This window comes from Enhydra lutris, unplaced genomic scaffold (assembly GCF_002288905.1).
Source record: "Enhydra lutris kenyoni isolate GAN:26980312 unplaced genomic scaffold, ASM228890v2 scaffoldscaffold75, whole genome shotgun sequence".
In the NCBI taxonomy this organism is placed as follows: domain Eukaryota; kingdom Metazoa; phylum Chordata; class Mammalia; order Carnivora; family Mustelidae; genus Enhydra; species Enhydra lutris.
In genome coordinates, this window is record NW_019154159.1 from 4,850,935 (window position 1) to 4,871,360 (window position 20,426).

A 20,426-nucleotide genomic window follows, 5' to 3' on the forward strand; every position below is an offset into this window, starting at 1 on the left:
GGCCTCGGAGGCTGCCGGCAGCTGACGTCCGCGCCGCTTGTCCCTTTGCTCTTGCAGGCCACAGCGAACGCCCGGCCGCAGCGGGTCCTGACCACGTCCTCACTCACCCAGTCGGCCCCCGCCAGCCCCACCAACAAGGGCATCCACATCCACCAGGCGGGGTAAGTGGCCTGTGTCCCTCCCGTGGGCCCCTGGCTAGAAGCCCTCACTGCCTTCCTCTGACCTGAGCCTGACATCTGCCGCCCCGCAGAAGTTCAGAAGCGAGGGTCTCCACCCGGCCGGTCGGCCCCCCGCAGGCAGTGTGCAGAGGCAGGAAGCCGTGAGCACACGTGGGCCACTGTACCTGCCTGGGCCCCGGCTGGTTTGCTTAGGGGGTGCAGCTTGCCTGGGGCTCCCCCAGCTTTCTGGAGAGGTGACTCTGAGAACCTGCAGGCAGGGCCTGGAAGGGTCATTGGCGGCTGGGGTCTGGAGGCATGGGGACGTGCCGGGCGAGTGAGGACATGTTGGGCTCCTGATCCCAGGTCTGTTGGCAGCGTCTAGGTGGGCGGTGTGCAGACAAGGTATTTCACGTTTGGGTAAAACGCAGCGTTTCCTCTTCCCCCAACGGCAGGGGCTCCCCACCGACATCCAGCGCCAGCAGCTCCAGTCTGACCAACGACGTGACCAAGCAGCCAGTTGGCCGAGACCTGCCCGCGGGCCGCCCCGGTGGCCCAGGCGCTGCGGGGGTGCAGTACACGCCACACTCCCAGCAGTTTCCCCGCACACGGAAGATGTTTGACAAGGGCCCAGACCAGGTACCATCAGACCGTCCCCTGGCGCTCCTCGGGAGTGTGGGGGCCACACACCACACCCCTCGCTGTGAGCCCAGGCTCTGGAGCCCAGGACACAGGGGCCGCCACCCCCTGCCGCCAGCGGGAGCTCTCGGTTTGCACCAGCATCACAGCTGTCACGAGGTCCTTTCTCCTGTGGCCTTTTGTAGTGGGCTCCCCGTCCCGGCACCTTCCATGCAGCTGGAGCGCTCTTGGAGCTCATTTGCTTTCTCCCTTCGTGGATGAGTAGCCTTGTCCTCCACGGGCCGGGACAGCCGCCCCACAGAAGTGGCTGTTCTGAGCAGGGCGCTGACTTCTCTGTAAGCGTCCGTTGTGCCACGTAAGGGGCCGTGGCCTCTGCCTCTCAGCTGGGATTTCCGAGATCTCGGGAGCGGGAGGAGTTGGTGTCCCCGTGTGCCTGGGCACCGTGAGCACAGGAGCTGGGCCTTGGCTCTCATCCACGGTCTGCCACTTACCGACAAGGACACACCGAGGGAGTCGGGCTGCTGTGGACGCCACGTCAGCCGTGGGTCGCAGCTCCTGTGACCCACAGTTTTAACAGGAAACTCCCAGCAGCCTGCAGGGAGACCAGAGCAAAGGCACACGTGCCCCCAAACCCTCACCCACCCTGGCGTTCAAGGCCTCCTGCTGGTCTCTGTGGGGCAGATGTGGCCATGAGCCCCCGTGGGAGCTTCCTCCTCCTGGCTAGACCCTGACGCGGGTTAGCCAGACAGGAGCGGCAGGGCTCAGGGGGCGCTCACTGTCCTTGGGGCCACGCGCCCAGGGGCTAGGCCCAGCAGAGCTTCCCGCAGCTGTCGGGATAAGACCCTCTCACTGCGTCCCGGCTGGGGGACTTGGCCCCAGGCAAGTCTCCCCTGGATAATGGGGGCCCCTGTCTGAGGAACGCCTTCAGTGTGGCCGCCCCTGCCTCCGTAGACCCTGCTGTGGGAAACAAACGCGTCGCACCACAAAGCAGCAGCACCAAAGCAGTGTAGGTCTCGCCGCTTGTGTGACCTCCGGTGCTGGAGCCACTTGGCACAGCAAGGGGCCAGATCGCTGGCAGCCGCTGCCCTGCCAGACCGCAGAGGCCGCAAGGCCTTGCTGACCTCACAGCGCCTGGCCTGTGCATCTGATTTAAGAGTGACCGCCTCTGCACCCCAAGCCGCCGTGGCTGGCCCTGGGGGATGGTCCCTGAGTGCAGACTCCATGGCCCTCCCTAACGGGGGCTCCCCGGAACCCTGGCCACACACTTGGTCCCCTGCCACCAGGATGCAGACGTGAGGCCAGCAGAGAAACATTCTCGGCACCCAGACCGCTGCCTTTGCCTCCTTTCCAGTCCTCTCAGGCGCACAAAGAGGTGTGTGGAGTGTGTGACTAGTGTCTCTGTTTTCTCTCCTCCCCCCCGCAAACGCCCGTGAAGACCACCGACGACGCAGACGACGCTGCGGGGCACAGGAGCCTCGTCTCGGCCACGGTGCAGACCGGCTTCTGCGACTGGAGCGCCCGGTACTTCGCCCAGCCTGTCATGAAGGTAGCGTGTGTCACGACATACACACCCACTCTGGGTGCGGAGCGGGCCTGCCCTCCGCGTCTCGTGCAGGCACTGGGGTCGGGCAGAGCCTTGCCCTCGGCTCCCGTCTTGCCCTCCTTCCTTCCCCCAGAGCCCCGGCCCCCGGCCTCCGCGGTCGGAGCCCTCTGCTCCGAGCCGATGGCGGACCTGCCGGGCCTGTGCACTGTCCCAGCTGGCCACCCACCTGGCTCCCGCTGGCCCAGCCGCTGACCCTCGGGGGCTCCCGTCCTGTCACATTCACGGCTGCTGAGGGGCTGCCCCAGACTGCCATCGCGAGGCTGATGTGAGCAGTCAGAACAGCTAAGGAACGGACTCCTTCTTCCGCCCTGTCTTCTGAGAGAGACCAGGCCGGCTTGCCCTCCCTGAGCTACCTGCACAAGGGCGTCACGCTGTCCTGCTCGGCAAGGCCGCCAGGCCGTCTGAGGCCTCCTGGTGAGGACGGCCCGAGGCTTGGGCTCTGACCCGTCCGCCAGGGCCGGTTCTGGTGCCTCATTCTACCGCATCCCTGACCAGAGACGCGTCCCGTCACCGCAGATTCGAGCCGCGCATCCAGGGGCTGGCGTGGGGCGGGCCACGCTTTGTCCTGCCGTCTCTGCCCCGGAGCGCTGCGGCGGCTTGTGACAAGCTTCCCGGAAGCCCGCTCTTAGAGAGCCCTGTCTTCCTCACGAAGAGCACTGAAAACTGCAGTTTCGTCTTCATCATGTGACGAGCTACACGTCCGAGCAGGCTCCTCGAGGAGGGCTTGGGCCCCGCGTGGCAGCTTCCGTCCCGTTCCCTCGTTCCCCATGACGATGTTGATTTTTGTCAGCAGAAGCACGAGACGGTCATTGTGGGGACCTGAGGCAGACAACGGAGTCGTAGTTCTCTGAGCCCCTCTGCTGACAAGGGGAGCTCTCCCTTCCGTCTCCTGAGCCCGACTCCCGGAGGCGGTCAGCGGGAAGCGTCGGGAGCCGCGAGCAGCTGCTGCCTTCCGCGCAGCGACTCGCCGCAATGACCGACTCCGGGAGCGGATCCGGGTCGTGGAGCACCTGTGTGCTGTTTACCGTAGCGGGAAGGACCCACCCGGAGGCCCAGTTGGGGACGAGGGCTTAGCCACGACGGACTGTTGGATACGATGTTTCTTGCTATTAAAAAGTTAAGGTTGGAAATTAGCATCTTAAGGAAATGCTTGTGCTAGAACTGGCAGGAAGGGGAAAAATAGGACATAAATCGGCCACAGGGTGGTCCTCGTGGGAACCACAGCACACGGGACACACACCAAGGCAGCTGGCCCGGCCCGATGGAGGGTCTCTGGTGACGCATCAGCCCGGCCCCGAGCCTGTTGATCTTTCTCTGTCTGTCGGCCCACCAAGCGCCAAGTACCAGCACGGTCAGGACGGAGTACGAAGGCGGCAAACACGAGGCAGCCAAGGCCATGCTGACCTCCCGGACTTCCGGCACGCTGCCTGCCACCACCGGGTGGGCCCCCAGGCTGCCACCCGAGCCCTCGCCGAGGAAGGAACAAGTGAGCAAATGCTGGAGTTTGCACCCCGATGCGGGGGCCCTGCTGCTGTGGGCCGCGAGCCGACCTTAGAGCTCTGCTGCCATCTGCTCTCGGGGAAATGGGGTTCTGCTCAGTGTCCACAGAAGCTCGTCTCCCTGACACAGTCTCCTGCGAGCGAGGCCAAGTGCTGGGGGCCTGGGGTCAGGGGTGGGGGGCTGCTCGGCCTCTCACTGAAGTGGCATCGCCTGTAAGTTATGGGGTTCCTTGGCGTGGCGATGAGTGGCTTTTCCTGACATCTGAAACCGCCGTTCTGGCCGTCCACATTGCCGGCAGGGAGAAGGGCCGCGGGTCAGCAAGCTCCTTCCCCCCCAGGCCTGAGACGAGTGTGGTCCTCCCAGGGTCTGGTTTCTTCTGGTCCGCGCGGGTCCTTGGGCTGGAGTTAAAGCTGGGCGCCTCCTGGGCGCGCAGTCAGCACACGCTGAGCGGCTTCCTGAGGGCGGGCCGGGGGGTTTGCTCCCGCGCTACTCCCGGATGCGGGCATGCATGCCCGGAGCCAGCACCGCCCCCCTTTCCCCTGTGGCCGCAGGTCCGCTGCCTTCATGCCCTCTTCGTGCACCTGGAGTGTGTCCTGGAGGGCCTGCTGGGGGCGGTCCCGCACATCGCCGGGAGGGAGCCTGCGGCTCCCAGAGCATGGACATGGCCGTGGCCTGGGGAAGGAGTGTCCTCATGGGTGCACCTCTGGCCTTTCAAACCGCGTAGCCCACGGGAGGCGGCCAGGAAGTCGTTGCGTAAGCCCGGCCGCCTCGCTCAGACAGTCGCGCGGCTGCGGCTCTAAGGGCCGGCCAAGCCCCGGCGTCCGGGTTGCAGGTGAAGCTCTGACCGGTTTTGTTCTCAGCTCCCGACGGCGGCTGAGACGGGAGGGTGGTCGAGGGCCTGGGAACTTCTCCTGCGCTAGTCAGAGACCCTTTCTAAACGTTATTGGAGGATGCGTTTTTATCTCATGGTGATTGTTTAAAAATTGTCCTTTTTCCAGGGCTCACCCCGAGGGTGTTCCTTTATTCATTATTTCATCGTCTAATGGCGCATGCGGGGGTGGCCGATGAGCCGGGAGCTTTTTTGTTCGCCCATCTCACGCGCAGACTAAGAATAGCTCAAAGCTAGGACTGTACCCCAGAAGTCCGAGCGCTAAGCTGCGTCACAGGTCCGTGTGGGAAACTGAGCTAGCCACCAGAGAGCAGAACTGTCCCCAGCGTGTCCGTGCACCACCGCGGGGCCCCTCGTGCTCGGGCGACCGGTACCCACCAGTGGTGGCCAGGCACTTAATGCTTCTTGCCACTTCAGGTCTGCGTGGCCGGAAAGAACTGTGTTCTGGAGCAGGCTGCCCTGTGACATGGAGGACCCCAGCTGCCGTTTTTGTGCAGAAACTGACGAGCTGAGACGAACATTCAGATGGAAATGCGGGAGGCCCAGGGTGGCGCTGGGGACAAACAGTGTTGTAAAAGACAATTCAAAATTCAAAACCGATTTCAAACCCGCTGCCTAGTGGCAGGAAGGGGGACGGCATGGTGCTGGCTCAAGGACAGGCGCACGGAGAGTAGCCTCGAGCAGGAGCCCAGAGGCACACCACGCGGCGACACGCTACAGCCGTAGACCGACGGCTTGGTGGAAATGGACACGCTGCGTGACAGACGCCAACGACCAGAACTCACGCCACACGGTGACGAGAGCGCAGATGGGCCCACATCCGGGAGGGGAGATGAGTGTGTGGTCACAGCCGTCCAACAGAGAAAGACCACTCCAGCTGCGGAAGTTTCCCTGAAAAATTTTACCCAAATTTAGGGAAAAAATAATACGAGTTCTTTATAATCTATTGCAGGAAATGAAAGGAGCCAACACCTCCCAGTTCACTGTCTGAGGGCAGCATTACGCGGATACCAAAACCAGTCAAAGACTTTAAAGAATAAAAAAACCACAAACCAGTGTCCCTCAGGAATGTGGTCTCCAAACCTGCAACATGATATTATCAGACCAAGTGCAGCGAAACATAAAATGGACAAGATGTTGCTGACCAAGCGGGGTCTGTCTCGAGAATGCCAAGCTGTACGTTGTGTTAAATTAACCGTCGTCGAGCGTTTCAGCAGACGGAAGAGAAACCCTCTCATCATCCTCGTAGCTGCAGGAAAAGGGTTTGACAGAATCAACGACGGTCCATAATGAAACTGTCCACAAACGAGGACCAGAAGTAAGCTGCCTTCCCCGCACACGCCCCTGCGGAACTCCCAGCTGCCGTTCTCACCGGCAAAAGACACGCTGTTTTGTCTCAAAACCAGAACTACGGCGAGGCCGTCTGCTCTCCCGCTCCCGGTGCTCAGCCTGCCGGAGGGCGGCGTGCAGGTGGAAAGGTGAGAGCGCTCTGCTCACGCCGCACTATGGTGTGTGCAGGAACCCCCAGGGCATCTGCTTAATGTCATAAGACAAGAGGAGCCGGTGAGACTGCGGGATACACGGTCATTATACCCGAACCTGTTGTATTTCTGCAGGAACTCCTGGAAATTGAAATTAAACCACTTATAATAACACTCCCAAAACATTACATACTTAACTCTGATTCTTCTTTTAAAAAAATACACATGAGACCCGACAGCTGAAAAATACAAAACAGCGATGAAGAAAGTGCACGGAGGCCTGATGCGAGGCACGCTCGGGGGCCGGAGCGCTCGGTGACCCAAAGGTGTCCGGTCTCCCTAACCTGGCACGCAGGTCAACGCCAGCCCACTCCATGTCCCAACGGGTTTTATTCTGATCAACAAGCCCGTTCTAAAAATTACAGGAAAAAGCAAAGAAGCTAAAGAAAGTTTTGTCACAGAACACAGTCGGAGGACCCGCACTGTGTGACCTCAAGAGGCCACTCAGCAGTGGGCTGGGGAGGGCAGGCACGGGCTCTGGGGGACAGGACGGAGCCCCGAGATGGAGCCACAGCACTTCTCATCGGGCTTCCACAAAGCCCCAGACGGAAGATGGTCTTTCAGCGTGGGGCGCTGCAGTGACTGGATGTCCACTTGCCCAGAAGAAGACTGTCAGTCCATCTCCCACACCACATCCAGAAACCAACTCCAAGACCACCTTGTCCTGCCGTGAAACCTACAGCCAGGAAACTTCTAGAAGCCCCTTCTCGCCTGTGAGGCAATGGATCTTTGAAAAGCACAAGCTTCTCAAAAGACACAAGAAGAAAATGGGAGGTGGGTTTCGTCCTATTAACCGCTTTGTGAATGTCCCTGTTAACATGAAAACACGAGCCACAGCCTGGAGAAAAACATTGTAAAACACACGTGTAACGAAAGTCTTGCATCCGAATAAGGAAGAACTCCCAGAGTTCCATACAGGACACAGCGCAATGAAAAACAACAGACAGAAGGTTGGCCAAGACCGTTTCCCGAAAAGGTGTGCAGACAACGAAAGAGCACGGACGAGGCGAGTGCAGTTAAGACAGGAGGTCGTGGGGGGCACGAGCTGCCACAGGAGACAGCAGCGCCTCCGCACGATGGCGAACGTCTCAGACCGGGGAAGCCAGGTGCTGACGAGGGGCACCAAGCTGCTGGGACGCCCCCGTGTGCAGAGGACGAGTATCGCGGACACTCTAGAGACGTGTGGCCCCTTCCTGTAAAGCTGAGCACACACTGACCCGGGACCCAGCACCCCCGCTGGACGGGCGCTCCCCCGGGAGCAGTGGGAACCTGAGTGCGCGGGTCTCTAGCGGTCTTGTTCATGATCACCGAAAACCCGACAGAAGCCAGGCGTCCTTCCCCTGGTGCGCGAGCGGTGAGGGGCCACATAGGGAGCCACCAGTCACCTGAGAAGGTTTTCCAGATAAATGGTTCGCGCCCAACGTTGCCGAACCTCGAGCGTTAGCGCTCACTGAACAAACCAGATACGAGGACTGCACACCGCGAGCCCATATACCTGACACTCCGGAAAAGCCAAATCAGAAGGGCTGGGCGGCTGACCCCAGAGGGCCATGGAGCGGGGCCGAGCTCTGTTCTCCACCAGGAGAGGCGGGTGACCTGCAGGGGGACTCCGTCTCCGCCAGCCTGACGCTTTGCAGGGAGTGTCGTTGGAGGACGAAGGCGTTCGCGTCTGGCCCCGGTACTCTCAGGGCACCCGGGCCTCACCTCGGTGCTGCGCCCACCAGCGGCACCAACGCAGAGCAGGCCTGGCCGAATCACAGGGGTGCCGTGTCGCCAGGATCCACTGCCTCTCTGTGCGCCGGAGCCCACCTCCTCATTTGTTTCCGCACGACCAGAAAAATCACAGGACGTGTTGGGGTGAGGCGCTGCGTTGTGTCGTCAGAAGGGGCCTTGTCTGTGGGTCTGAGCCTGTGCCTCACGTTGGCAGCCTTCCCAGGCGCTGTCTCCCCTTTTGCCTTCGGGGGACCCACTGATCCTTGCCCCAATTGTTTCAGGGCCAGCCCAGACCGGAGGCCCCCTCCCCCACATCTCTGGGAGGCATCAGGGTGGGAAATGGTTTCCGTGTAGAGGCCAGGAGCTGCTGGGACCGAGGTGTCACGGCCCTAGTCATGCAGACTGCTCCGCACCCATACCCGCCCGCCCTGCTGCTCCATCCCCATGGTTCTTAGTGGACTGTCCACAGACGGTGCCCGCCGCAGTTACAGAGCTGGGTGCAGGTCAGACCATCCCCGATGAGCTCAGCATGCCCGTGGGGGCAGACACAGTGGACACCAGTGGACGCTGCTGCACTGGGAGCATCACACTCCTGTCAGAAGAGCACAGGGACGTGACAGGGCCCAGGCAGGCGGGGGGGTGGCCTGCATGTCCACAACCTTCTTACCTGTCCCTACTGCCACTGCCTTGTGTCCTTTGGAACCCCCAGGTCTGTCCCTGGGCCCCCGGTCCTCGGCCTGCACAAGTGGCCCCTGGGCCCTGGGGCATGTGCGTCCAGGAGCTCCATGCCTGTCCTGCCCGTCCTGCCCAGAGCACCTTCTGCGCTTCCGCCAGCACGTTCCCGCAGAAACCAGAGTCCATGAGAGGCCAGGGTCTCTGCCATCAGGTGCCCTCCATTCCTTGGGGCTGTTCTTGTCACTCGACAGTACTGACCCTCGGTCATTTCTTTTCTGGTTTCCAGGTTGTCACAAACAAAACCAACCATTAGAAACCTGGGCTTGGGGCGCCTGGGTGGCTCAGTGGGTTAAAGCCTCTGCCTTCAGCTCGGGTCATGATCCCAGGGTCCTGGGATCAAGCCCCGCATTGGGCTCTCTGCTCCGCGGAGGGCCTGCTTCCTCCCTCTCTCTGCCTGCCTCTCCGCCTACTTGTGATCTCTCTCTCTGTCAAATGAATAAATAAAATCTTTAAAAAAAAAAAAAAGAAAAAAAACCTGGGCTCTACCGCGTCTGCCCCTGGGGGTTATGTCCAGCCCAAGGAGCGTTCTGTGAAGGCTGACACCGTCTCTGTGTCGTCTCCATGTTTGGATGTCCCTGTTGTGGCTGTTGCTGTTTTGTTCAGGGTGGGGTTGTGATTTTTAAGGAAAAGATAGGAGCAGAGCACGGACATGCTGGCCAGAGAGAGCCGAAGGCCCCAGCATGAGGTCGGGCGGTTCGTGTTTGTAACGGACGGCATGGAGCATTCCTGGCGCAGACCGAGACCTGTGCTGCCGTGCTCATGTCACAGCCGCCCCAAGCGGGACCTGGGCTCCTGTCTGCGTGCGGACCTGTCCTTGCACAGCTGTGCCTGCACAGGAGATCACGTGCATGGCCACACTCACTGGCCGGCAGCTGGTGGTTTCTCTAGCAGAGGAGACAGACTGTAAACACCGAGTGTGGGCCGTTGGCGCCCGTGCACTCTGTTCTCGCCGACCGCGGGCCAGTCACGGTCGGCTCAGCTCTCGGCTCAGCCGGTGGGGCTGCTTCACTTCTCTCATGTCTTGGGACTTCACAGACCCAGGCTTTGGAGCAGAGAGTCCAAGTCCATCTAGTTTCTTGCCGACGTGTGAGGATTAAGGAAATGCTCCGCTACTGCATGAGGAGACTGTGGTCCTGGCTTCTTGGCCAGCGGCGGGCCTCTCGCGGACACCCACGTGCACACACGGGCCTTCCTGCTCAAGGAGCGGAGAGCGGGCCGGTTTGTGGAGCCCCTGCTTTGTTCAGGGGGCGTGGGCTCAGCGCACGACGCCGTGGCTCGGCCAGGAGAGTGCAGGGTTCTCGGGAGCTCATGGGAAGCTGAGCAGTTCGGCTCGTTCCTGCCGACCCCTCGTGGGGTCCACGGGCTTCTCCCTGTGCCGTGTCCAGTCAGGCCCTTCTGTTGCTGCCCTAACACCCTTTCTGTTAAGCGAGAAGCCCTGGTTCTCCGCATCAGAGAAGGAACGCGGGCAAAAGTCCCAGAGCACATCCCCCTTCTTTTCAGCGCGCTCAGGCCGACGGGCACGTCCTGCAGAATCCCGCTGGTTCCTTCCCCCAGAATCTCCTTGTCTGCTTCGGAAGTGGCCGCCCAGCTGCCCCTGTCAGGGCACTGGGCTCCTAGGAGTAGACAGTGCATGACCCTCCAGGACTGGGGTATCCCTGAGTCTCCACTGCCGTCCACCCTGGCGCTCTGTCAGCCCCCGGACCCTGCGGTCCCGCCGGTCATACTCTGTACCTCCCGGCGGGCAGCGGGTGCTCTGGCCAGACCCGAGAACCCGGACTTTCTTTCGGGCACAGGGTCAGTACTTGGAGACACGGCAGGTTTGGGCCCAGAGCTCCACAGTAAAGGAGTCGGCGCGTGCGTGTAAAAGTCACATTCGCCCTACGCTCCGTCCGCCGAGTGCGCAGCAGCATGGCGGCTAAAGCAGCGTGTAGACGAGTGGACAGACAGCTCGCGGCTAAGGGAGGCCCGTCCCGTGGGCTTTCCGAGTCACAGTCCCTGACCCCAGACCCCATAACAAACGTACTGACAGCGAGCAGTGTGAGGTGCTGTGAGAGTCACCGAAGCGTGACCAGGGACCTGGAGGGAGCAGGGGCTGCTGGGAAGGTGGTACCCACGGGCGAGCGGGACGCAGGGTGGCCGCAGACCTCCCGTTAGGACAGGCGCAGCGTCTGTGAGGCGCACTGACACACGGCGCTGTAGCCGTTCCGGCGGAGGCTCACGCTGTGTTTTTGTTGTTGAAGATCCCGGAGGAGCACGACCTGGAGAGTCAGATCCGCAAGGAGCGCGAGTGGCGGTTTCTCCGCAACACGCAGGTCAGACAGCAGGCGCGGCAGCTCATCCAGAAGGGTAAGCCGCCCGGATTCGTGGGGGGGTCTCCGAGGGCCCTCAGTGACGCAGGCGCCCGCCCGCCGTGGTGCGGGGTACAGACGGGGTCCTGAGGCTGGGGGTGCGCCCTGGGCCCCAGGACCCCCCGAGTGCCCTCTGCCATTCTCCCCCAAGGGAAGCCCTGGCTGGCTGGTGGCCTCTCACAGGCACGTGGCTGGGGTGTTTTGCCGTTTCCAGAAGGGAAGGAGCGAGCGCCCCACCCCCCGCCCCGTGCTCTCTCTGGGGACACAAGACAGGCACCAGGCCCTGGTCGTGTCCAGCTGGTCCCCACCTGTCCCCGGGACAATCACTTTCTGTCAACCAAAGCTGCACTTGGGCCAGTTTCCAAACCTGTGACCAGATTTGCCGAGACACGCCAGACTGCCCCTGTGCGTGCCCCCAGCCTCACCCGTGTGGAGGCGGCCTCAGAGGGGCTGCGGGCAGGGCTGGGCCACACGCCCAGGGCACGAGGCAGGGAGGGAGGGGCGGTCTCAGGCCTCCATCGCGCGATGGGGTCAGGGACAGGGATGCCAGGCAGCCTCTCCCCTCCCTCTCTCTCCGGGGACGGGCTGCCATAAGGGCCCAGCCCCTGTGGCTGACTCAGTCCCGTGGTCCTGGTGCACAGAGACGGGTGCGATCACATCTCCTGGGGAGCCAGATGGTGGACCGACGCTGCCCGGCCCCTGCCCAGAGCAGGAAGTCACGGGCTCTCGGCCATTCTGCTGATGGACTGTTTTGACCTTGCCTCTCTGTCCTCTACAGTTGTGACGATTTTCAAGTTGGGGCTAAGGGCCCACGAGGCAGGCTGTCCCTGCAGACATGCGGGGCTGGGCAGCCACGGCCGGCACGCCCCGTGCCCCTGAGCACACAGGCGGCGACGCTAGAGGCCACTAACGTGCCCTGCCGGCCGTGTTGCGTGCTCCCCGCAAACTGCCTTGGGGCCGTGTTTCGTTAGCGTGTGCAGTTACTTCTGCCGAAAACTAATCTCGGCTACTCATAACTCCGTGCCTCTGTGCGGGGCTGCTGGCAGCTCTAGTGTCCCGGAATTCGGTGTCTGCTGCCCCTGCAGTCACCACGTGAATGCGTGGCCAGGGCCTGCTGCAGCCACGGCTGCCTTCTCCGGGAGAGAACCGGCCAGGGCGGGGGGTGGACGGAGCCGGGGGCTCTAGAAGCAGCTGGCTCTCCAGACAAAACAAGTGACTCCTCGTAAACCAAAGTCAGGAGTTCTCTTCTCCAGTCTTTGTGGGAAGAAGATGCCTCCTTGTTAGAACACAGTAAGGGCAGCGCCTGACGCTCTGCTAGAGATGTCAGCTGGTGGGACTTGGAGATGGAGCAGTCTGTACGGTGGCCCCAGCCACCAGAGACGGGGACGCTGGTGACACCACGGTCCCCCTCTGCACTCCGCGTGCAGCATTCTGTCTGAGAGCCGCTGTGCACCCAGGAGGGACGGGAAGGGGCCTGTAGGTCAGCCAGGTGACCTGCGCCCAGCGTCACCCCAGCCACCTTGGCGAGCAGAACCTGCGTTGTCACGTATGCACAGTGCACCCTAACCTGGGACCCAGGTGTCCCCAGCATCTCCCAGTACCCCGCAGTCTAGACCTCTCCACAGAAACCCACGGCCCAGGGTGAGGGCCACTCCGGGGAAGAGCGTGTCACTGCTGCGGGCACAGCCTCTGGGGCCTCTTTGCCGCTGTCACACTGCCCTCAACCTTGTTGTCAGGTGGTTCCCAGTGTTTGCTGTTGTAATGCGGGGGAGGGGGATGAAGGACCGAAACCATCGTGAAGCCAGCGCCAGCACGCTCCAGAGTACCGGGGACAGCAGGCGCCCGAGGCCACCAGGTCATGGGGTGCCAGATCAGCCACGTATCCACCGGCCACCAGAGGCGCATCTGAGCCTGCCTTGACCTTGGCTTTTTTTAGCCTCTTCTGACTGTTTCTCTAAAACAGGCTCCTTCGAAGCCCCAGGGGCTCCTTCCCCGGGGCTGGTGTGTGGGGCCCATTCAGTTCCCTTGTGATCTGTGGTGATTCAGGGCCCACCCCCCCAAGGGCTGAGGGGCCCCCGGGTTTGGCTGCGCGCGTGCCTGAGGCCGCCACCCAGGGCTAAGCCAGAAGCCGCTGCCCTTGGCTTTCTTCACTGGCCCCGGCCCGTCGCGCTGCTCTGAGCTCGGCTCGGGAGTCCTTGCGCGTGCGAGTTGACAAGCGCCGACCGAGAACTCGCCGTGTGTCTGCCTCACTCTGGGGGGTGTGGGGGGACCCTGTGATGGAGGAGCCAGACCCTTGTCCGACCCCCTGCTTGGCCTGTGTGTCCCCGGCAGCCTCCCAGTTCCCAGGACAGGAGACGCGGCCTTGGCCCCAGTGGCGTGACATCGGCCCCGGGCGCTGGACGCTGAGGCCCGTTGCTGTGTCTCTTCGGGCAGGTATCGCAAAACTGGACGACCAGATCTTTCTGAACAGGAACCCCGGCGTCCCCTCCGTGGTCAAGTTCCACCCCTTTACGCCATGTGTGGCCGTGGCTGACAAAGACAGCATCTGGTAGGCAGGGTGCCCGCGACGGCCACAAGCCCTCTGGGGGACAGACGGGGCCGGGCTCGGGAACGCGCAGAGGAATGGGCGGGTGGGGACGGGCACTCCGGTGTCACGGGCTCCCCAAAACCACACCGAGCCAGAGACGCACCTACAAGGGCCTCACTCCTGCTACCTCCTGTGGGGCGCGTAGACACTGACTTTAACTCAAAGTAGGCCTCGCCCTGTTGCCGTGAAGAACATACCTGCATCGCGGGGGACGACATCTGGGGTGTTCTCACCTCTGTTCCTCCTCTTTGCTTTATCCTGCAAAATGCACAGAAATTCAGCGCCGTAACTGTGTGTAGGCGCGCCGTTCGGGGGCACCAGGAGCATTCACAAGGCCACGTAGCTGCCACCATCCGCCTCCAGAGCTCTCTCTGTCCTGTAAAACTGAAGCTGTCCCCACTGGTCCCTACGCCCGCCTTCCACTCCCCGGCACCAGCCATCCGCTGTCTGTCCCGAGTTTGAGGCCCCAGCGACCTTACCTGCCCTGTTTGTCCGGCCCCTCCCACTGAGCACAGGGCCCTCGAGGTCTGTGGCAGGTGTCATAATGTCCCCCTTGCGCAGGCCAGGTGACAGCCCGTGTGTGGACGGACCGTGCTTTATCATCCATCCAGCAATGGACACGTGGGTCATTTCCACATTTGTTTTTTCAATATGTTCATATGGTCAGGCTCTGCTTTTATTTTGTAAAACATATGTCCAGTTTTAACTTAGAAGAAGGCAAAACATAAAACAGAACGAAGTCTGCCTTGATGATATATTGGGTTTGATTTTGTTAGAAAAGGAAGTGGATGTAAATCACAGCGGCAGAGTCTTAGAGATCTGCCCCCAAGTGGCTTCTACCCAATGCCAGAGGACCTCGGTTTTATCTCGGATGCGGGTCTGCTCTAAAACACATCTCTTTCTTTATATTTTTAACAGGTCTTTTTTTTTTTTTTTGAAGATTTTATTTATTCATTTGACACACAGAGATCACAAGTAGGCAGAGAGGCAGGCAGAGAGAGAGAGGAGGAAGCAGGCTCCCCGCTGAGCAAAGAGCCCGATGCGGGGCTCGATCCCTGGACCTGGGATCATGACCTGAGCCGAACGCAGAGGCTTAACCCACTGAGCCCCCAGGAGCCCCAACAGCTCCCTTTAAAGTAGAAGCGAATCTTCATTAAGGCTTCTGCGGGCGAGTGAAATTAGGACCGTGATATGCGATGTTGTTCATTTGCTCGGGGTCTCCTAGACACATGTGCTCTTTCGCTATGTACCTGTGTCATTATCACAGTCGCCCCCCATTGGTGGCTTGAACGTGGGCGGACGGATGTCTCAGCACACCCAGCAGTGGGACTCCGGGCCCCGTGGTACCCCCATGACGGACCCCCTGGGCACACAGGCTGCTTGTCCACATCCTGCCAGAGCTCGTGGCCCTCCGTGAGAGTGGCTGCCCTGGCAGGCATGAGGGGGAATCGCCCTGTGGCTTTGGTTTGCATTTCCCTGACGACTGATCTTCTCTCCTTCCCTGAAGTTTCTGGGACTGGGAGAAAGGGGAGAAGCTGGACTACTTCCACAATGGGAACCCTCGGTACACCAGGGTCACGGCCATGGAGTACCTGAACGGCCAGGACTGCTCGCTGCTGCTCACGGCCACGGGTGAGTGTGGTGTGCGGGGCCGGGCCCCGGGCCCTAAACCCAGCGTGGGGACCCCGCACGTCTTCACACACAGCCTTTTCTGACCCTAAGCGTTGCTCTGGCAGAGGGCACCGGCTGCGGTGAAACGCACCATCACGGAAGAGGTGGGAGGTTTCCGACAAAGCAGGCTTCACCCCCAGACAACAGGGCCAGCAGGTGACCGGTGCCCGGCAGTGTCCAGGGACCCCCGGCCCTCCCCTGACCAGGAAGGCCCCGTCAGCCTCTTCTTGTGGCCTCTACGATGCTCTTGGAGGCGAGGCTGAAGGGAGAAGGGGTCCCAAGCACAGAGCATGACGGCAGCAGGCGCTGCCTCGGCTCCCCAGGGGTCTCTGGCCCTCCCCACTGTGCCACCGTGCGTCCGGTTCCCCTGTGGGCCAGGCTCCTGCCTCCTGGCGGGCCGCTGCCAGTGCTGGGCCTCACCCTTGCTTTCTGGGTCTGCAATGTCTCCGCTTCACCCCTCCCTGCCTCAGGCTTCCCAGTGAGCCACTCCGGGGGACAGCGTCTCCTTTAGCCATTTGAAGACAAGACCTCACTGTCTGTGGGGGGTGAGAGTCACCACTGGCCTAACTGCACCTCCTTCGGGGATGACACCCTGGGGTGGGACTGGCGGGAAGGGAGAATGGGGGCGCACAAGGCAAGAAGAGGGCAAAGGTGGCCGTGCAGGCTGCTCCCGCGGTGCCTGCCCCCCCCATCCTGGCCTGGGCCCGGCCCTAACTGTCCTGGGCATGTTCCCATCATGGCCTGCCCTGGCCCATCCTAACCTCTCCCTGGCCCTGGCCCGTCCTATCCTGGGCATGTCCCTGGCCTGGCCGGACCTGGCCCTGTCCCTGGCCTGTGTTAGGCCTGAGCTCCTGAGCCATCAACATGGTTGAGCTGACTGCACTGGGCGGGCTGCCTCCCCCACTTCAGAGCATTCCTGGGCCCTGCCGTGTCCATGGGGAAAGGTCCTGCTGGTGGCCTCTCTCCCAGGCAGCGCCTGCTCAGGACCAGATGAAGTCAAGCCACAGCAGTTGCTTCCGCTGCAGGTGTGAGAGTGAAGGAGCGGCCGGGCACCCGGGGCAGTGGGGGGCCAGGACGGCTCCGCGGACTGTAGGACAGGTCACACTGAGCACCTCTGAGCGCCAGGGAGGTGGGGAGAGAGTGATTTCCTGGCACAGTGGGCGCAGGAGCGGGTCCCCAGGGGTTGTGGTGGAGGAGCACAAGGGCTTGGGGTCCAGACCAGGAAAAGTTCACAGTCACAGAGGCCAGGGGCAGGACGGGTGTCAGCAGGCCCAAGTGACCTCGTCTTCCGTCTGTGCCGTGAGGCAAGTGGTCGTAGCCCAGGTTGGGGGGCGCCGAAGGCCACACGTGAGGGCTAGCATGTCAGAGAGCAGGGCTGGGCCGGGCTGTGAGCACCGCCGGGGGGTGGACACGGGGCGAGGCCACTCGCTCACGCTGCTCAGGCTCACAGGAGAGCACGAGGGCTCTGTGCTGAGGGTCATGGGGGGCGGGTGGGAGGCGGCCAGACCACCTCCTCATGTGGGGAGCCTGTGGGCCACATACTGAGGGCCCACCTGTGTGGAGCAGACAGGAAGGGGTGCCGCGGAAGGCCTGGCTTTTTGCCGAGAACATCACTGGAGGGAAGGGGGGCTGCCTGGGCTCAGAGGTCGAGGGTAGTGGTCCCTCAGCACCCCTGCTGCGGCTTCCCCCGTGGCCCAGATGGGAGGATGCCCGGGAGGAGACGGACCTCCCAGGAACAGCCCCGCTGCTGCTACGTTGGGCCGCCTCACAGAGACCGCGTGGTCTCCTGTCTCGTGGCACGGCACCTGTCACCCAGGGGGCTCCTCCACACGCCCCCGCGGCCAGGCCCGTGTTCTCACCTCCTGCTCTTCTCTCCCCAAGATGACGGCGCCATCAGAGTCTGGAAGAACTTCGCAGATTTGGAAAAGAACCCAGAGATGGTGACTGCTTGGCAGGGGCTCTCGGACATGTTGCCGACAACCAGAGGTGGGTCCTCCCGGGGGCTCAGCCGCCACATCCCCCTTGGGGGGCTCCCCCCAGGCCACCTTCCTAGTGCCCAGACCATAAGCCAGCTGGCCTCCTCGCCCCTGTGGCCATGGCCCGCCTGAGGCGCGCCCCTGCCCCACCTCCCCGTTGGCACGGCCCATGGCTGGGAGAGGACCTGCGCTCTGTGCTTCGTTCCAGAGGGACTCCCTGAGGGCAGGACAGTGCCCCGCAGGTGGGTGTGCCGGCCGGTGGTGGAGGCCGAGGACGCTGGCCCCGCCCGCACGGGGCCCACAGAGGGTCTCTGGGAGCTGAGCTGAGCGGGCGTGGCCGCGGCGCGGCTGACCGGCTCTGTGTGCTGCCCGTGAGGTGGGTCCACACGCCACCCCCAGGCCGGTCGTCCGGGGGCTGGAGCAGGATCTGGACCGGCAGCTCGTCTCCTCCGAGGGCCCGCTGTGTTGCCACTGCGTGTTGGCAGTGTTTCCGGTCTTGGGTCCCGAGAAGCCCAGCTGTGGGGATCAGGGTCCTTGTCACTAAATGGACAGGGAAGGCGACTCTGTCCTCCTGCCCCTGCATGGCCGGCCTTGCCGCAACTTTGTGCACTTCCCACATGGCCCCGTGTGTGTCCTGTCATCACGCAGCTGTGCTCGTCATAGCCCGTCATCTCCGTGGCTCCTGCTCTTCCCTCCGTCCCAGCACCTGTCCCGAGGAGTCACTGCCCCTGGGAGGTGACCTCACGCGGGAAAGGCCCCCAACCCCAGCGCGGGCGGCTCCGGGCAGTAAGCTCTTTGTGGGCTGCTTTAGAATGTCGCTGTTTTTAAATTATCTTTGGAATAAAACAGTCATCCACGTCTGTCCCCTACCCCTCCTAAAGCCCCAGCATGGCCACCTCTGTGTGGCCTGGGCCCCTTCAGGCCAGGTCCCATGACGAAGCAACAATCACCATGTCCTTCCACTGTGGTCGCAGTGTTCCCGGATTAGAGCAAAGGCTTGTCTCCCCCACGGACCCCATTGCCCCCCACTGTGCTGGCAGCTCTGCCATCCCATGATGCCCCGTGGCACCCAACCCTGACCCGGGCGCTCGTGCTCGCTGCTTGCTCTGCTGACGCTGGCCCTGAAGACGAGGTTTCTAGTCCTTCACTTCCCGCTGCTGTCTAGCAGGTGACTCGCCCCAGGCCCTGCCGCCCTCCAGCCCCTGCACACAGAGCCAGAGACCCCTGTGTGGACGTGGCAGGGGCTCAGGGCCAGGCCAGAGGACGGGAGAGCGGGAGCCCTCCGACGGCTTGGGGTACATTGTTTCCCAATTCATTTTGCAACCGCCACCTCTCTGCCCCCAAACGATGCGGGTGTGGTTCCCAGACACCAAGAACTGTCTCACCCACGACGCCGTTTCCTTTGCTTCAGCCAGGGTGAGGGACGCCAGGGAGCATGGCCTACGGGTGTGGTGGGGGGTCTAACTGGGAGCAGAGGAAGCAGGGCCGAGGGGACGATCTGGGTCCGAGGCGCCCCTGCACTTATTCCTGCCCGTCAGGAAACCCCACGTGTCACTTGGGGTGCGGAGAGCCGCTCCTGGCCCCAGCTGTCCACCGCAGGCCTGACTTTCTAGTGGGTTCCACAGGTGTCCACATGCATGTTCTACTGGTCCCGCCCCCTCCCCCGGGTTTTTGGAAATCTCCCCAGGAGAGGCAGAGTTGGGAAGGGGCCAGGAGCAGCAGGGGTCTAGCCTCCGGTCTTTATCAGCAAGTCGGAGGAGGGGGCTGGGGGTCCCCCGATTCTCTGCGGCTACAGAGCCACGGTTTGGTCCAGTCCTCTGCCTTGTAGCCAGGCAGCCATGGGCTTAGCAAACGGTTATTTCCTTTGCTCTTCCTGAAACACTGGAAGGATGAGAGGGGCGGGAAGCCCAGGGGGACAGCTGCTCTACGGGTCAGGACGGGCCCAGGACGGGGCCCTGGCCACAGCCACCCCGACTGGGACTCCCGTCTTGGGATCTAAGCTCTGTAGCCAAGAGTCACGTCTGCTGGCATTCCGGCCCTCGTGCCAACCACTAGTCACCTTGTGCCTGTCGGCCGCTGGCTTCCTTCCCCGGCCCGGCCCAAACCCAGTCCTGGCCTCTGACACGGCAGCCAGCCGAGGTCTGGGCTGCAACCCTAGGGAGACACGTAAAGAGACACGGAGCGAGGCCACCACGAGCCACTCCCATGGCCACTGCTCTTCAACGTCTGGGGCACGCGCCGCAGCGCGAGGCAGGACCCTTCTGAGTGCTGGCCGTGGTCTGGGGGACCTACCCCGCTCCAGGTCACCACGCAGGTGCTCGAAGCCACCCACCCCACACGGGGCTCCAGCCGGGCCTGCAAGCTGTCTGCAGAGACACGCCGGCCTACCGCATCCACCAGCCATGAGATGCGTGCCTGGGAACGTCCTCGAAGAATGCCCGCGCCCCCAGGGAACTCGGGGTGACCAGGCGGCTAGAGCGCCGCCAGCTGGGAAGGCCCTCACTCCGCAGCCAAATCCACTCTGACCACTCGCTGGAGGTCGGAATCCGTGGTCTGTGAGGAGGAGGCGCCGTTTCTCACGGGAGGCAGGTGAACCGGGAGCAGGGTCCGTGTGCCCTCGGCTTGCGGTCCCTCTGGCTGACGTGTGCACACACGCACACCCTTGGGCGCACGCACGTGCACACAGACACCCACCCGCGTGTGCATGTCCTGAGGTAGAACCAGGTGGGCCCCCTCAGTGCTCCTCCGCCCCCGTCCCCCCGCTGGTGGAGCTGCCGGGCAGCTCCTGCCACTGGCCACACTGGCCCCGTGCCCTTCTGGCCCCCGAGCCGCCCGAGCCGACGGCGCCTTCGCCCTCGGAAGCCCCTGGGGCCGGCCGCAGTGGACTTCGCGGCGGCACTGACGAGCGCTCGGGCACTTGGAAGTTCTCGTGGCACAGGTGGCTGGGTTTCGCGATGTGCCAAAGCCCCTTCCGATTCCCAAAAACCCTGGTAATTGAGTTTTCTCATCTGTCGGGTCCATATTGGGCGAGGTCAGCCCCTGCGGTTGGGACCGTGGCACCCTGTGGCC

The 20,426-nt window shown here is 62.6% G+C and overlaps 1 protein-coding gene across 2 annotated transcripts in view; it reads left to right on the forward strand.

The window, feature by feature from the left end:
• LOC111160429 (regulatory associated protein of MTOR complex 1) overlaps positions 1–20,426 on the forward strand; it is a 339,277-nt gene that overhangs the window by 305,517 nt on the left and 13,334 nt on the right. For both annotated transcript variants that reach the window (XM_022523546.1, XM_022523548.1), the window contains 7 exons: positions 58–161; positions 611–794; positions 2,230–2,340; positions 11,016–11,121; positions 13,557–13,671; positions 15,218–15,342; positions 17,263–17,367. In XM_022523546.1, coding sequence (XP_022379254.1) covers positions 58–161; positions 611–794; positions 2,230–2,340; positions 11,016–11,121; positions 13,557–13,671; positions 15,218–15,342; positions 17,263–17,367 — 850 coding nt within the window. The remainder of the gene's footprint in view (positions 1–57; positions 162–610; positions 795–2,229; positions 2,341–11,015; positions 11,122–13,556; positions 13,672–15,217; positions 15,343–17,262; positions 17,368–20,426) is intronic.